The 18015-nt window shown below is 36.5% G+C and overlaps 1 protein-coding gene across 1 annotated transcript; it reads left to right on the top strand.

The window, feature by feature from the left end:
- The first annotated feature begins 342 nt into the window (after positions 1-342).
- LOC132034410 (uncharacterized) lies at positions 343-4443 on the top strand. Its single transcript, XM_059424757.1, has 2 exons — positions 343-2125; positions 2359-4443. Exons 1-2 carry the CDS (start codon positions 1516-1518, stop codon positions 2418-2420), a joined length of 672 nt encoding a protein of 223 aa, XP_059280740.1. The 5' UTR covers positions 343-1515; the 3' UTR covers positions 2421-4443.
- Positions 4444-18015: the final 13572 nt, after the last annotated feature.

The following is an 18015-nucleotide window of genomic DNA, read 5'->3' as shown; positions in this document are numbered from 1 at the left end:
TTAGTAGTTGTCCAGGAGGATCCTGGGTGAGCTACCGGCCGAATCATAGCACCGGATTCCCTTCCCTACTTTATTTTCTGTTCTTTGTTTCAGACAATGTATTACTTATTTCTTCAAACTTGTATTCACATCTTAGTAGTTCTTGTAATAGTGACACCAAATTCTGGGGGTTGTATTACTTATTCTGCACTTTTATGATTGTTAGGCGTATTTAAGACTTTAAATTGACTTGTACATGTTTTAATCTATCTTTTTCGTTAAATTGGGTGGTGGATGGCTTACTAACTTGGTGGGAGTTAGTGCCTTCCCGGCTTATTAAATTGGGTCTTGACAATAATGAATTTGGCCATGGTTCCTTAATAAATATTGTAGTCCATTCAATGTAGTTTTCAATAATTTCAATTGTTTGTCATTCTAACATTCCTACAAAATGTTATGACCTTTTTAATGAAGAATAGCAGTGTAGTCTACATGACAGCACTTTCATACGAAAGCGCAGAGGAATTGGGATGAACAATTTTCGAGGATAGTGGAGTTGACGCAAAAGTGACAACAAGTGTGCCTCACCCGGCAAGTCAGCCTATAAATACCCCATGCTCAAATTTTTGGATTTCAAATAAGGTCAAGGAGCTAGGGCACGACTCCAATAGATATGGCCCCAAATCTCTTCCAATCATCATAGTGAGTATTTTATGATGTATTTAGATTATATAAACATCGATAATAAGAATTTAAACCTCAAAAGCATATAATCTTGTCTAGATTCTCAAATCTCTCTAAAATCACTCAGACGCTAAAAAGTGATATTATGCTGCCAAGAGGTAATTTCTCTACTTGAGCTTCATATGTATGATGTAGTAATGCGGTAGACGTTTTAGAGTTTACTTGATGTTGTAATTGGATATTGCATGAACCATAAAAAGGGTCTTGAAAGTGATATTTTTAGATGGAGAAGAAGATGAATAGTGATATGTTAAGATAAATGAAATCAATTTGAGTTTCTTTGATTATGTCTTGGTTAATAATTCCAACAATAGTGTTAATATATTCGTTTGAGTCATATAAGTTGACCATTAAAAATTCATGATTACTGTTGCGTCCTATTTCACATGAATTAAGGTACAACATAACGATAATTTCGAGGTATACTGGTAATTATAATTAAGGAGTCTCTACTTAATGCTGAGGTATATTAGCAAACCTATTTAAACTATGTGATAAAGTGTAACTTCAATTATGGTTTACTAAACCTGTGGGATTCTAAGAGCGTTCAAAACATGCTAAATGGACGGGGTTAAACATCCTAAAAGATCTACTTAAATATAGTTCCTTTCTTGATTTAATTTAATTAAGTGAGAAATTTTCATAAAAATGATTCCAAATAGATATTTAAAGTCTAAAGATTTATAATAAAAGAAAACTACCTCTGGTAGTGGATACTCTTGGTGGAATGGAAGAAATGAAGAGGATTGTATATTCAAGAGACTAGATAGAGTCTTTGGAAATCAAGAGTTCATGGACTTATTTCCATCATTTGAATTTTCACATCAGATAAGATATGGATCTGATCATGCCCCTTTCCATGTAGTATGTGACAATCAAAATGAAGTGGTAGTGAAGCCTTTTAAATTCCTAAACTTTTGGACTTCTCATCCAAAGTTTCTGGAAGTGGTTGAGAAAAACTGGTGTTTGGACTTTGCAGCTAATCCATTCATTGAGTTTCAGGCAAAAATGAAAAAGGTGAAACATGCTTTGGCAGGTTGGAGTAGGGAAACTTTTGGTAATATATTCCAACAAATTTCCACTATGGAGGATGTTATCAAAGTGAAGGAATTACAGTTTGAAATGAACCCTTCTAGTTTGAATAGGGAAGCATTACACAAAGCCCAAGCAAACCCGAATAGGTATTTACACTTGGAAGAAGAATATTGGAAGCAGAAAGCTGAAATGAGGTGGTTTAAGGATGGAGATAGAAATACCAAATTCTTTCACAATTATGTCAAAGGAAGAAGGAAAAAGCTGGCAATTCATACCATTCAAAATGGACAAGGGAACTGGATAAACCCTAATGCTGATATTGGGCAGGAAGCAGTGTCCTTTTATCAAAACCAGTTCAGGCATGAAGGTACTTCTGTTGACTATGAAATGTTAAAGAAAATTCCTAAGTTGATTACCTCAGGACAAAATGAGGAGTTGACAACTTTACCTAGTAATGAAGAGGTTAAGCAAGCGGTTTTTGGATTAAATGGTGATAGCACAAGTGGTCCAGATGGATTTTCAAGACATTTTTTTCAAACCTGCTGGCATATTATATGTGAAGATGTGACTAATATGGCGAGGGCTTTCTTTTATGGGCAGGAATTGCCAAGGTTTATAACTCATACAAATCTTGTGCTCATTCCAAAGAAAGAGGTTATTAACACTTTTGCTGATCTGAGGCCTATTAGGTTGAGTATATTTGCCAACTAAATCATTTCTAGAGTGTTGCATGAAAGAATTGTTCCATTGTTGCCTGGCATTATCTCTAACACTCAGACTGGTTTTGTTAAAGGAAGAAGCATAGTAGAGAATGTTTTACTGGCACAAGAAATTATCAGGGACATTAACAGAAGGAACAAACTACATAATGTGGTAGTCAAGATTGACATAGCAAAAACATATGATAGAGTCTCATGGATTTTTTTGACAAAGGTGTTAAGACAATTTGGCTTCTCTGAAGAGGTGATAGACATGGTCTGGAGGCTAGTCTCAAATAATTGGTATTCAGTGTTGATCAATAGACAGTCACATGTTTTTTTTTTCTTTCTTCAAGGGGTTTGAAACAAGGTGATCCACTCTCTCCAACACTCTTCATTATAGCAGCAGAGGTTTTGGAAATAAATTTGATCAGTCTACATCATGATCCTCTCTTTAAGGGCTATGGCATGCCAAAGTGGAGTCCACACATAAACCGCTTGTCATATGCAGATGATAAAATCCTCTTTTGTTTAGCTGATCCTGTCTCTTTAAAGAAAATGATGAAGGTAATACGGAATTATGTGAAGATTTCAGGCCAGCTAGTCAATAATGAAAAAAGCTCATTCTTTCTGCATGAGAAAGTTCCAGGTAACATAGTAAGTAGAGTAAAAAGAAGAACATGGATGAGGAAAGACTCTTTTCCATTTACATATCTGGGGTGTCCAGTTTTTTATGGAAGAAGGAAGATTGTGTATTATGAGAATCTTATAAAAAAAGTGATGAATAGGGTGATGTCTTGGCAAAACAGATTGCTGTCTTTTGGAGGAAGGTACATTTTAATAGCACATGTTCTGCAGACTATGCCTGTATATTTACTATCTGCTATGAATCCATTAAAAGGGGTTATAGAGCAACTTCATAAGATTTTTGCCAAGTTCTTCTGGAGTAACACTACAGGGGTAAAAGGAAAGCATTGGGTTGCATGGGAGAAAATGAGTCTGCCAAAAGAGGAGGGGGTTCCGGCTTCAGATCCCTTCATGCCATCTCAAAATCTCTCTTTGCTAAGCTTTGGTGGAACCTCAGAACATCAATATCTCTTTGGGGTGCATTCATGACCAAAAAATACTGTAAGAAGTTCCATCCTGTTGTTGCTCAAGATAGAGGTGCATCTCATGCATGGAAAAAGATGGTGAGTGTTAGAGAGGACATTGAACATAATATATGGTGGTAGCTAAAATCAGGTACTTCTAGTTTCTGGTCTGATAACTGGACCAAACAAGGTGCATTGTATTTTTGTGGATAATGATCAGGCCAGAGACAAAGAAATAGAGGTGAGGGAGTTTATTGATGGTGGAGAATGGAATCAGCAGAAACTACTAACAATGCTATCTGAAGATATAGTTGATTATATTCAGGGAAACATCAGTCATACTTTGATGGCTGTTGATAATGATAAGGCCTGGTGGATGAGGAAAAATAATGGAAAGTTTACTGTGAAAAGTGCATGGGAGGAACCCAGGCAAAAACAGGAGAGAAATGCAGTCTACAAATACATATGGTTGAAGGGCTTGCCAATTAAAATTAGTTTCTTCCTGTGGAGATTGTGGAAAAGGAGGCTAGCCACAGATGACAATCTCCAAAGAATGCACATTCATACTGTATCAAGATGCTGGTGTTGTGAGGAGTACAAGCAGGAAACAATGACTCACCTTTTTCTAACATCTCCAATAGCTTTTAAGCTTTGGAAACAGTTTGCTTCTTGTGCAGGTTTGAATATAGAAGGGCTGCAACTGCAGCAAGTAATCACACTATAGTGGACAGTAGCTACTGCTCATAAGCTGCAAAGCATTTATCAGGCTATTCCTGCTATTCTGTTATGGGAAGTATGGAAAAGAAGGAATTCAATTAAGCATGGGAGGAACACTACCTACAGCAGGATGGTTTGCCAAGCTCAGCAATCCATCTTCCACCTAATCAGGGTGAAATATCCATTGGCCAGCAATAGTTGATTTTTTGAGTCGTTATAAACTAAAGCTACACTTCTGCAAAGTATTATGGAAGATGCCTCAGCAGGGATTTAAATGTAACACAGATGGTGCATCACAAGGAAATCCAGGTCTGAGTTCATATGCTTTTTGTATCAGAGATGATAGGGGAGATCTTGTATATGCACAGGCTAAAAACATAGGCATTGCAACAAACATGGAAGCTGAGACAGTAGCAGTCCATGAGGCTATACAATACTGTTATGCACACAGTTTGCTAAATGTCCAAGTGGAAACAGATTCATTAGCCCTGAAGAACATTTTACAAGATGCATGGAAAATACCTAGGCAGCTGGTAGAGAGAGTGGAGGAGATGCAACATATCATGAGGCAGCTGAATATACAAATTATGCACACATTTAGAGAAGGCAACCAACTTGCAGATTTCTTGGAAAACACTGCTATTCAAGCTGAAGACACATTGAAGTATCACAGTTTTCATGAGTTGCCATCGATGGGGAGGAAGATCATTAACATGGACAAAGCACAAATTCCTTCATTAAGGATCAAAACAAGGAAAGTTCAGCATGAGTAGGGATCTTTCTAGCTATAGGCTTTATTTTCTTTTGCAAAATGTAAAATCATCATGGGAATTTTCTCAAGATGGTTAACAAGTTGTATTTTATTTTCTGCTGTAAACTGCTTTAAAGATCAATAAAATTTCAGAAGGCATGCCTTGTGATAAATTTAATTAAAAAAAAAAAAACTAAATGTTAGAGCATATAAATAAGGTATAAATATGCTATTTTTGGCAAATTCCACTAGACACCAGTCTAATGGCTATTTTTATAAAATTTTCTGAAAAAATCAAAGGTCTTTACGTGAAGAAAACGAAAGTTGAAAAAGACAGTCTAGGATTCACTAGCACTTATCCTGATTGCATTTACATAGTGGAAGCTATATAAGCTGTATAAAATTTGGATCAAAATGGCCCTCCTGTCCAGGTTGTTTTCCTTGCATTTCCTCCTCATCTTTTGGCTGTCCTGATTCTCAATTGTGGTTGTTTGAGCTTATCATTGTTGAGTATTTTCTCCCTTAGATTGGCAATTCCTGAAAGCTGTTTATTGTGGTATTCCCTTGATCCTGAGCATGGTTGACAAGGTGATCAGGCAACTTGTTTCCTTCCCTCATGATGTGCACCATCTGAACCTATGCTGAATCCATCAATGATAACAATTCATCAACTTGAGCTGCTATCTTCCAAGGTGGCTTCAAGATTCTATTCAAGATGTTCTGTATTAAAGAGAGCCTGTTTCCAAAATAAATATTGATATTTGCTGAGAAAGACAATATCCAGCAGCTTCAAGTAATGCAGAAGCTTCTGATTTAGTATTTGTTGATAGATCCATTCCTTTAGCTTGTGCAAACTTCAAATCCCCCTCTGCATCTCTCACACAAGAAGCATTAGAACTTCTACCTGGATTACCCTTAATGCACCATTTGTATTGTATTTAATCCAGTTTCTTGGTGGTAACTTTGATACAACCTACATAACCCTCAAAGATGGAGTATGTTTTTTAAGAATTTGTATCAACTCTGACCATCTGTGTGACGCAGCTCTAAGTCTTCACTAGTTGTTGTATGGTATTGGACACCTGGTAAATCACATTATTGAAGCCTACACTATCTTCATGCGTGTTAGAATTTGTCATCTTCCAAAGCTTCCATAGAATGATAGTGGGGACTGCTTAGTATATTGCCTGTAATATAGCAATGATAGATTCTCTCCACCACTTTAAGATAGCCTTCTGAAGTTGCACTCCTTCAATATTAACACCAGCAAAAAAGGAAAAAGAGACCAAGTGCGAACATGACCAGCTCTAATATGAAGCTACTAAAGCAATGGCTTGGGGCCTTAACTCTTTAGGGGCCCCACTTTTATCTAAATATCCTATATACATTACTATTAAAAAAAGTATGTACTCCTACGGTTAAATTTGAAGAGGTATTTTTGGGGATAAAATAAAATAACTTTTTACCTTTTAATGTGGGAGTAGGGACCGTTGCAATAACTGGGGATGGAATCGTTTCTAAGTTATTGTAGTGTCCTTCCTTACGTGGGTTCCTATTTTATTGACTCAATTATATACAAACAACCACATTATTATTCATCTATTTACCTTTTTTCCTTCTCCCCTTCATTATTCTTATCTCTTATTATTGAAAAGCCCATCAACATACACCTGTGGTCGTCCACTTCTTTCACTTGAGCACCTAAATTGCCCCTTGTTCCATTTAGACACTTCTTGACACACACTTAATTTCGCTCCACTTAGACACTTTTTGTACTATCACCAAGTATATAGAATGAGTGTAATACACTCCTAAGATGTGTCAAAACAAATAATTAAGTGAAGACATGTGGCATATATACTAAAAATAATTATTAAAGAATAAAATATGAGTAGAAAAATTATTTTAAAACTATTTAGTAAATTAAAAAAAAGGAGCAAAAAAACAAAAAAAAAAAAAGAAAAGAAAAGAAAAAACCTATTTTCACCCCACGCTCCATTCCCCCAACCTCACCCTCTTCCTCCATGTTTTTTTCTTTCTTTTCTCTCTCGTCCATCTTCTCTATCACTATCGAAATTTCTACTAGATTTTCTCTCTCCTAATTTTCTTACAGATTCATTTCGTTTTCAACAATGATTAATTTATCAAGCAAGCAATTCTGAAGGAAAAACAGCAAACCCAGATGAAAAATTATGCAAAAATTCATCACACACAGTCATCTACATTATCCAAGTTGAGAGCATAACTTTATGAATCATGAAGATTTTTTGGATTACAATTAATGCTTTCCAGTACTTTACAAAGTTCTTCCATATTTGGGTCCAACAACAATTTCTGAAAACTTCTTCAATCCAGCAATGACTGCTGAGAATTTTTAGGAGGGGTATAAGGTTGCTGGTTGTGGAATAAGGTGGGGGAGAACGTGTAGGTTTGATTATGTGTAGTTAGGATATATATATATAAATTTTCATTTTCCCAGAATGCATGTCGGCATATTTGAAGACTTTTACGCGTATTAGTTGGTATCCCTTCATCTTGAGTTCGTGTGTATTATTTTCATATGTTCAAATACGTACATTATCTCACGTCACTGTTTAGCTATGGAGTTAGTAAGTTTATTAATAGTACTAAATAGTCCAAAATGCTTCGTTTAAATTTAATATGTTTGTTTATTAGCATACAACATCAGTGGGTACTCGTTTGTTATATGGCAGTGGAGTTCATGCTTTAAATATTTTTTTAATTCTCTAAGGTAAATGTTGCTCCTTGTCACTTGATTAAAATTCAACTTTTGTGGCTCTGTAACATGTTTTGAGATACGACATATTTAAATGGAAGCCAACATTTTGCTCTTATAAGGTCCATTTTCTCATGTTCAGTTTGTTTAGCTTATTTTGTTACTTTGATGAATTACTTTGGTTACTTTATGGCTATTCCATGTTAGCATGCTTTTATTGAGTTATTCCTTGCTGTAATATTATATGATCTCTCACTTTGAGTTGTGATTGTGAGGATGAAAACTTTTGTCATATTGCTTAAATAGTTATTTTAGCTTACTTGGTTAGATCATATGTTCTCAGTTATGTTCGAAAATTACTTGATAAGGTGATTTGGTGCTAACCTTTATTCATTGTAAAGATCTGGTTTTGGCATCTCTTTTTAATATCAAACTTTATTATTCTTTAACTGTAAATTACATCTTGTTCCGAGCTTGTGTGCGGTTACTAGGTGGAAAATATAAGTCACAACTTTAAGCGAATAAATTGGGCAAACGTAGTTAAGAATTAAGGCAAGCATGATTTTATTCAAGATTAATTTAACCCGAATATTAGTCAACAAAAGCAATCGTGCTAGAACCACGGAGCTCGGGGAATGCCTAATACCTTCTCCCAATCAATTCAATTCCTTACCTGATCTTTTGTTTTTGCGGACCAATAATAAATAGAGTCATTTCCTTTTGATTAGGGATTCAATAAGGTGACTTGAAATACCAAAACTCAATTCCAAGTGGTGACTCTAAATAAATGAAATAATCCCTTTTCAAAATGTCAATTCAAGTGGAAAAATCCTTTTTTAAATAAATTTAAACTAATTTCAATTTGTTTATGGTGAAAAAAGGGGTGTGACAATAGAAACTGTATCATTGTTGTATCGAATATGTATCCCTACAATATGTGTTTAGATCATGCATCATTGTTGTGTAATTTGTGTTTAATAAATGTATAATCAACGTAAACTTACTAATTATACACATATTATACATGTTTTGGGATATTTCTTGAAGGCTCAATCAACGTATACTTACTAATTATACACACGTTATACATGTTTTGAGATATTTCTTGAAGGCTCAATATGAATTTTTGAGAAAATAGCCAAATGAGTCCCCAACATTTGGCCGAAATCCCAACTGCACACTCAACCTGGGTCCTATCACCCCCCTGGACTGTTTAAAAGTGGAATATGTTGCTCCCTAAATGCTGAGGTGGCAAGGAGAGTGCATTCACTCGCTTTGAGAGAGTGAGAGACAAAAAAAAAATGATTAAAACATTATTTTTAATATTTCTTTTAGTAAATATATGTATTTTTTTTTCTTTTCTCTCCCTCTTATTCTTTCAAGAGCGACCACCGGTAGCCGGCGACCACGACCATTGCCACCCTCCTCTCTCTTTTATTTTCTCTCTTCTTTTTCTATTTTTATAAATACAAATGTTGGGGAAAATGCTTTCGACTGGCCGAGTTTTGTTTTTTTTAAGAACTTTTTTAACTGTGCTTGTATTTTTCCGGTGGATCTTGTCGTTTCGGTGTTGCTACGGCATTACTCTGACGGTGGCCATTGTAGCACTACCATAATACGTGTTGCCATAGTTACGTGGATCTCTTTCTCCCTCTCCTCTGTCACTATCATCGGCTAGTTGTGTCGCCACCGGAATTTTCTTCTTCACAGAGCATTCACCACCCTAAAACATCCATTGTTTCCACCATTAATGCCACCCTTTAGAACCTCCATAGCACCACCACTTTTAATCACCAAAAAAACAGAAGCTCTAACTACCGAAAATAGAGCACCATCGACCGCCGTCTTCTTGACCCATTCTCTGGCATGTCATAATTGGCCTTGCAATGTAAATTTGACATCCATGAGCTTATTTGCTAGTATAAGAAATGTAGAATGGTTTTTGCATTGACAATGGTCGAATTATTGTCGATTCCCTCCGACGGTCGAATAAAGTCACATTAATGGCAACAAAAAAAAAAAAAAAAAAAAACAAAACAAAGTGACTCCTATTGCTTCATGCTTGGCCACTGAACCACTGTTATTCAGTGGTAAGAAGGAGACATGAGGAAGATAAAAGAAAGAAAGAGAAAATGAAAAATAAAATAAAATAGAATAACAAATAAAAAAACTAAAACTAATTTTTTTTGTTTGAAATTTTACACGTGTCAAGCGTGTGTTCACCTAAGAACATATATGTGGGTGTGGCTTTTTAAGGGTGTAATAATTCCACTTTTAAAATTTTCGGGGGGGGGGGGGGGGTAATAGGACCCCGGCAAAGGTAAGGTGTGTAGTTGGAATTTCGTTCAAACGTTAGGGGCTCATTTGGCTATTTTCTCATGAATTTTTTTATTAGCATATTTGTTTCCTATTTGTGGCAAGCTTAGTCGCCACAAAATGTGTAGTTCTTGTAGCGACCCCCCGAAGTCGTCACACAAAACCTTTAGTAACAACAGACATGCAACGACCTTTGTGGCGACTTTTTGATTTTTTGCGGCGACAACAGTCACCACAAAAAGTTTGATCTCTTGTAATGATTGGGCCGTTGGACTAGCGCTTGTTAATTGTTTAGGCCGAAAGGACAATTCGAGACATTAAGCCCAAACATGGGCCGCTAAAATTTGGGAAAATGACATAGGGTCACTACTTAATACTCTTTATTACAAAACATATAGGTAGTTTTCCTTATTTACAAACCTTAAAGATTAATTACAAAACTTGACGAATTTGGGCTCACCACGTTTTTGGGCCTCTATCTTCGCGTATCGGTTTGGGCCTCTGTCTATGCCTTTTCCGCCCAAAATTATTGCAGCACCTTTCCTTCTCCTTTCTTTCTCATCTTCATTCATGCGATTTTCACCATCTCCTCTTTTTCACCATCTTCGTTCCATCTCCTTTTTTTCATTCGATTTTCACCATACCTAACGGTTCTCCATTCCATCTCCTCCTTTTTCATTCGATTTTCACCATATCTATCGTTCCAATGAGTGCCCGTAGAAGCCCTAGATTTGGTGTATCAAGCCCAAAATTAGGGCCGATTCCAAACTTTAATTTACTCACTCAAACCCCTTCCCCCCCCCCCCCCTCCCCCGGAGAAGAAAGGAAGAAACAATCCTTGTAATGTTAGTCCTATAGTAGTTGAAATCAAATCAACTCCCCGGAAAGATACCAAAAGGAAGGGGAAAGAGACGTCAACTAGTAAGTCTAAAAATGTCACTGGTGACTCTGATTTCGAAGAAGAAAGTGAGCATCCTAAAGCAAAAAAAAAGTAAGGTTGCGATTGGTGAAACATCAAAGAAGAAGAAAGTCCAGCAAACCCAAAGATCAAAGAAGAAGAAGAAAAACAACTCGACAAAGAAGGTATAAAAATCAAACACTTTAGTCTTTGATTTTTTGGTTAATTTGCATATTTTTGTATGTAAAGGGGTGTATGAAATATGTATGTAAAGGGGTGTGCCAGTATGATTTTTACGAAACATTTAGCATTTTTTGTGTGTATATAATATGCATGAAATGTGTATGACTTGATTTATGAGTTGTTAGTGTACATAAAATGTATGGAAAATGGCATTAGTTGATTTTTCACATGGGTCCTAGGTACTGCATTTGCACCAGCAACAACATATGACCCATAAAAGCGGTGTTACATCCAAAGATGTTTTAATAAATCCCTAAACTGGCATTTCTGCCAGAATTTACAGACCAAATTCAGCAACAAAAGTTACAAAACTTCCTTTAATGATTTATTTTCACGGTGCAAATTCAGTAGATGGTTCCTAAATGGGTGGCTGCACATAATTTAAAATAAGGATCTGAATGGATAGTATTTTACTTGCTGCTTGTTCCTTTTAGATTAAATTGAATTTGACTACTTGTTCCTTTTATTTATTATATTCAGAATACAAAGCAACAAACTCATTGGTGTTCTTATACCAAAATGAATTCCCAGAAGAAATTAAGGGGTGCCTAAATGACACACAAGTGAAGATGTTTAGGGATTCCCCTTTTGGGTTATTTCTGGATTTGCCAACCTTGAAGGTTCAGCCACAACTACTTCGAAGTTTGATGTATGCCGAGACAGATCATGATAGGGATGATATGTTTATCATGAAGGTAAATGGGAAATTTCTTCAACTGGGGGCGATCCGATCTTGCCATTGAAACGGGTGACGGGCGATTTTAAAGTTAATGAAGGGTTAAAAACCCTTAGACACTCATTATGTCCCATTTCTATATTTGAGATTGAAGAAACTGCTCTTAAGAATATTTGAGGGAGAATCTTGGAGGTAAATCTTACTCATTTCTTCATTCTTCCTTTAATCCATTATCATGTTAGATTCCCCCTTTTCCCTTAATAAACCCATGATGACGGGAGTTCAAACAGGATTTTGAAAGAACATTGTCCCTAGGATTATTAATGATAAATTGGTAATGTTTATGCTAGATAGTGACTAATCTAAGCTCATTAAGCATATATCTTTCACTTTTAGCATTGAATTTCGGAATTGGATACTTAGGGTTTATACCCAATTTTGGGGGTTTTGCTTGAAATCAGATATTAGGCTAATGTTTGAGTTAAATCAACAATTAGTGGTTGGGTTATGATTACCTAGTACTTAATTTGGTATTTTGCTTCTGAAATTTTTCGTTTTGCCCTTCTGGGACAATTTCCCCAATTTATAGGGTTAGAATTGATCTAATTGAAATAATAGCAATATTAGTATCATTCTTCATGATTTCTAATATAGAATTCGATTATGCTTAGACAACTTTGGTTCCGAGATTCAACGGAAGGGCAAGGCAAAGGAGTGAGTTCTTGGTGTTGCGGTTCGGCCATCCAGGTAGGTTATGGCTTACCTTTGGTGAGACTTCGTATATGAAAACACATATTTAGATTATAATGTCGGAGACAACATGTGAACCTTCGGGTATGAAGTCGTGTTGGCTATTGCCTTAGGTTGGGCCACCGTTGTGTTAGGACTAGCCACCTTTTGTTATGTATGTGCTTTGATTGTTCCATTGTGATGGTTTGATGCCATGAGTATTTGGTAGATATTGTAATCTGTGTTATTGTCTTGATTGAGATAGAATTGACGTACCCATTGTTGGTATTTATACTTGGATATGTTGTTGGCGTACCCACTGCTGGTATTTGTGATATCGATATATTGTTGGCATACCACTGTTGGTATAGTGATATGATATATTGTTGGCATACCCATGATTAGTATTGTGATATTGATATATTGTTGTCATACCCACTATTGGTATTTGTGATATTGATACATTATTGGCGTACCCCACTTGTGGTGGTACTTGTGATATTGAACTTGATTGTTGATGTTGATATACGCATTGCATACATTCTCACTCATTCATGATGCGTAGCGATACCGGTGATGATCGGTATCGTTGATGGAGTGAAACGGTATTTTAATAAACTCTTTTACTTGAATGATCGTGAGAAGGCCGATGTCCCAGGTTGAATTAGGAATCGTTGATTATGTGAAAAGCGATATTTGACAACTCTTTTACTTGAGTGATTGTGAGATGACCGATGTACGAGGTTCAATTCGAGAATCGTTGATTGTGTGAAACTGATATTTGACAACTCTTTTATTTGAGTGATTGTGAGATGGCCGATGTTCGATGATCTATTCCGGCATCGTTGTTGCATGGCCGATTCCGATGATATTCCGGAATCGTTGTTAGTGCATGGACTCCGCGGCTTCCCCAGGGTGGTGCCAGTGAGAATCCCGCCGTGAGCAAAGATCCGGGACGAGTGGCACTTAGACTTTGCGAGTCACACTGGGTTGTGCTACCAAGACGTCGATATTTCCGTCCGGAGTACATGTGTACACCTTATTTGCATGGCATGGCATTGCATTCGTACCATTATTGCACTGCATTGCATTATGACTTGATTGAGATACTTAGTGATTGGATTGCGATGATTAGATTGGATCGGATATATTCAGACTTAACATATTTGGGTTTAGATGCTTACATTGGCGATGATGGATACTCGGTTGTGATTATATAGTCTTATGCTTGGTTGGTTTATTTGCTTATCTGCTTTATTTTCTGAATTGTGTTAACTATGCTTAGTCGGCCGATGATGCCTACCAGTATTGTTGTTTGTACTGACCTGCACTTGCTGTATTCTTTTATGAATGCAGAGCATCAGGTCGGATCCACTTTCGTGACCCGTGGATGATCAACGCTTCAGCTTTCTCTCGAGTTTCCAGGGTGAGCATGGCGTCCGCTGACCTTGAAGGCTTTCCTATCATATGTCTTATTTTTATTTCAGAGACATAGACATTTATGTATTAGTATTCCAGATTGTACTATTCTCCTTAAATGCTCTTCTATTATTCAGACCAGACCCTAGGGGTGTTTATCGTCTTCCGCACTTTCTATTACTTATATATAGATATATCATGAGACTTACGTATTTGTTCTATTTCGCTGTTTTAATTTCATTCTTTCATGTATTATTTCATTGTTGGGTTGAGGGTTCGCTTACCGAGGTGGGAAGGTAAGTGCCCGCACGGCCTAAGCAAAATGGGTCGTGATAGGTAGACCCCACGGTTGCAAAGCGTATTGGAAACGGCATCCCCCGTATTTTTAATTGGCAAACAACTTCGAATACAGTCTACTTTAACCATTTGAAGACAGGGATGTTCAAAACCTACAGCAATCCGGTAATAATACAAGCTAACTATTTTTCATACATTAATTATACATATTTCATACACTGTTTTTATTATAATTCTAACTGGTCAGCTTCTACATGTATTTTTGTTGGTAGCTGGTTTTTACCAACATTGTGGTCATTGATGTTGTAGTAGAACTGCAGGTTTCTACAGAATCGAGTCTCTCTCCCTCTGTACATAGTTTTGCGTTTGAAGCATTGAAAAAGGAAGTTGCAAATGTAAGCATGTGTTTTCACTAATTGTATTCATCATTTTTCTTATGGAATGGTTGAATTTTGTGGTTAACAATATTTCACTAATGTTATTCTACATCTTTCAGGTCCGCAAAGATCTTGATCATTAGACAAAAAGGTTGGCAAGTTTAATATAATTTTTAAAGTTTTTTTTTCTTTCTAATTCTCATTGTAATATATAAATTAGCTTAGGTTTCTTGTCATAATTTCCTTGTTTTTCCTAGGTTGGTGAACAATTTAATTGTCACGACCCAACTAGCGGGCCATGACGAGTACCCAGAGCTGGCTACCGAGCACCACTCATCATGCTATCTATCATACTTAACCTGGACATATATCATTTTCAACATAAAACTTGTCATAAACCAATTTCTAAATCTCCCAAAACATGTATATATGCATAAGCCCACGAGGCTACAAAATGATGTACAAAATATACACTGAAGAAGTCTCATAACATCTACAACCCACACATAAGTATCTACAAGCCTCTAACTGAAGTACTGAAGTCATAAGGACGGGACAGGACCCCGCCATGCCCCAAATATGTGCATAAAAGAATATATCAATAAATAGCACCTCCAGAGTAGTGGAGTGCTCTTGTGTAGCTGCTGATAGGATCCTATGAATCTGTACCGCCTCCCTGTCTACCTGTGGGCATGAACACAGCGTCCATAAAAGAAAGGACGTCAGTACGAACAATGTACTGAGTATGTAAGGCATATATGATAACATGATAAGGAAATATAGAAAACATAAGAAGAAAGTATAACTACAACTGCTTGCCTCTTGAGGCGGAATCATGCATGCTCATTTTTATCTTTAAAACATATCACACATACATACATAAGCTGTCTGAATCAATAACATCATTAGCCCGCGTCCGGGCCTCCCACGTCGGGGGAAATCAGTTCACGCCGCTCACCAGTGGTGTCCGCCCATGCCATATAGACACAGTGTAATAAGACACCCGCCTTAGCGGTGCTGCCCGGCCATCTAGGCATGGTGTAATCATCATTATACACTCAACATGAAGCATGCATAAGAGCTCAAGTAAAAGATGTAACTCTATCGGAGTGACGTAAGGTCGGTAACCTCCGATTATCTTATAGAACTATCATAATCATCATGTCTCGCCTTGAAGGAACTGGCATTATGAGGTGAGGTAATAATAAGAAATACATCAACGAAATCATGAGGATAAGAATATCAAGATTATCATAGCATCATTATCATCATCATTATCATGGAACATATCTCATCTTTATCTCATAAGAAGCTCTTAAGAATCTTTAACTTTCATCTTTTAGGATGTAAGAAGGTCATGGAAATATAGGAAAGAAATCAAAATATAGAAGTCAGGGCCACGTTAGCTCCAGGGGGTTCCGAACCCCCTCGGCGAAAAATTACAGTGTATTTTCAAAGTTAAAATTATTTTATTATGTATATATAGTAGATGTTGAACCCCCTGACTTCTTCGTGTATTTACCTTTTAGAATTTTTGAACCCCCTAGATGAAAATTCTGGCTCCGCCACTGATAGAAGTCATGCCTTTGAAAGAAGGGGACTAGCCTTATATACCTTTACGTCTCCTTAACTACTAAGCGTTCTTCTTCCAAGCTCACAACTCTACATTCAAGAGATTTTGTACTACATTAGATCATTGGAAACATGCTTAAGGCTAAGCTAAGGTGACTAAGAGCTAACGAAAATTGGGCAGCCTTTCCTTTGTTTTGACAACTTTCTCCATATAGTAAGACAACTCCCAAACATCAATAACAACACCCATAATATCATAATCAATAGATTCTTCAAGTTAAACCGTATTTACTTCTCAAATTCACCTTTAAAATCATCCATAACCATAACTATAATACAACATCATATTTATTCTTCACATAACACTTCCTCAACGTCATTAGCATCATTTATAACAAGATTATACTCATCTCATACTAAGAATCATGATTCACATTAACTTACTACTCAAAATACCATTTTCTCCATATTTAAGCTCGCATTCTACTTTCTTCTCTAACCCAAACCACTCAATACCTTCAATAACATGAAATAAGTGTAAAACTCACCTTTGATTATGTAGGAATGGTCTTTGGATGAAGGTACTCCACTTGAGAAAAACCCCAACTTCAACACAAAAGAAATTCTTGACTTGTATCAACCCTAGTGAGCATCCACACATTTGATTTTCTTGATTCTTGGTGTTTGATCTTTGATTTTTTTTCCTTGGATATGTGTTGATATGGTTTGGAGAAGGTTCTAGAGGTTTTGAGAGAGTTGGAGAAGATGAGAAATGAATTTGGGGTCCTCTTTTTATAAAATTAAAAAGCTGCCCGACGAGGATTATACGGACCCTTATACGGTCCGTATAAAGTAATACAGTCCTTATAAGTGACCGTATAATACCTCCAGTGAAAGACCCCTTTCTGGACAGGTTATACGGTCCTTTATATGAACCTTATAAGTTATACTGACCGTATAAGTGGCCATATAACTCACATTTTTCGAAGTTGATCCTGTTGTTTCGCTTGACTTCCAATCCTTGTGTAACCTTCTTGACACTTGTATAATACTTAATTAACCATCTAAGGATCCTTATAACTTATCCTCAAGGTGTTACTAAATCAACATTAGCTCGGTTGTTACGAAATCTTCCCGAACACAACTTATATTTCACTTCCTTTGACGAACTTAATTTCTCTAAGTCATATGACTTCAAAATCTTGTCGTAGACTCTTTGAAGCTATCAAGTACTCTCCTTAAGGCCATATGGACTCCATGTCCCTCTTAAGCTCGAGTTAGCCTATTCACAGCTCGACGTGCGGAAAGTCCAAGGTGTAACATTAATGACATAAAGACCTACATGGACAAGTCGATTATGAATTTACTTAAAGATATCAAATTCATGCTTGGCAAGCAAACTAAAACAGAGGAAGCTAAAGTTATTTTTATCATAATTTTGAGTTAATGTCTTTTGTATTATCCATTTTCTATCTAAGTGCGCTGATACATATCTTAATAAACAACAAGGGTCCGACAGTGTTAAGGATAATATGGAAGACCCAAAGACAAGCAACAAGGAGGTTGATTTTGATGAAAAAATAGGTGATTTTGCGGTTGGTGGGCAGGATGGAAATATCCGGTCATATAGGAGTTTATGCTGAAAAAATGAGTGATTTTGCGGTTGGTGGGCAGGATGGAGGTGACCGAGTATCTGGTCCAATAGGAATAGATGCATCTACTTTGGAGAATGGAAT

Source organism: Lycium ferocissimum, chromosome 10 (assembly GCF_029784015.1).
Source record: "Lycium ferocissimum isolate CSIRO_LF1 chromosome 10, AGI_CSIRO_Lferr_CH_V1, whole genome shotgun sequence".
Lineage (NCBI taxonomy): Eukaryota > Viridiplantae > Streptophyta > Magnoliopsida > Solanales > Solanaceae > Lycium > Lycium ferocissimum.
This window is presented reverse-complemented; position numbering and strand designations above follow the sequence as displayed.

Coding starts and splice junctions, on each gene's coding strand:
- LOC132034410 (XM_059424757.1), top strand. CDS start 1,516: ATGGACTTATTTCCATCATTTGAATTTTCACATCAGATAAGATATGGA. Junction 2,126..2,358: donor AAACCAGTTCAGGCATGAAG/GTACTTCTGTTG, acceptor TTTTATGGGCAG/GAATTGCCAAGGTTTATAAC.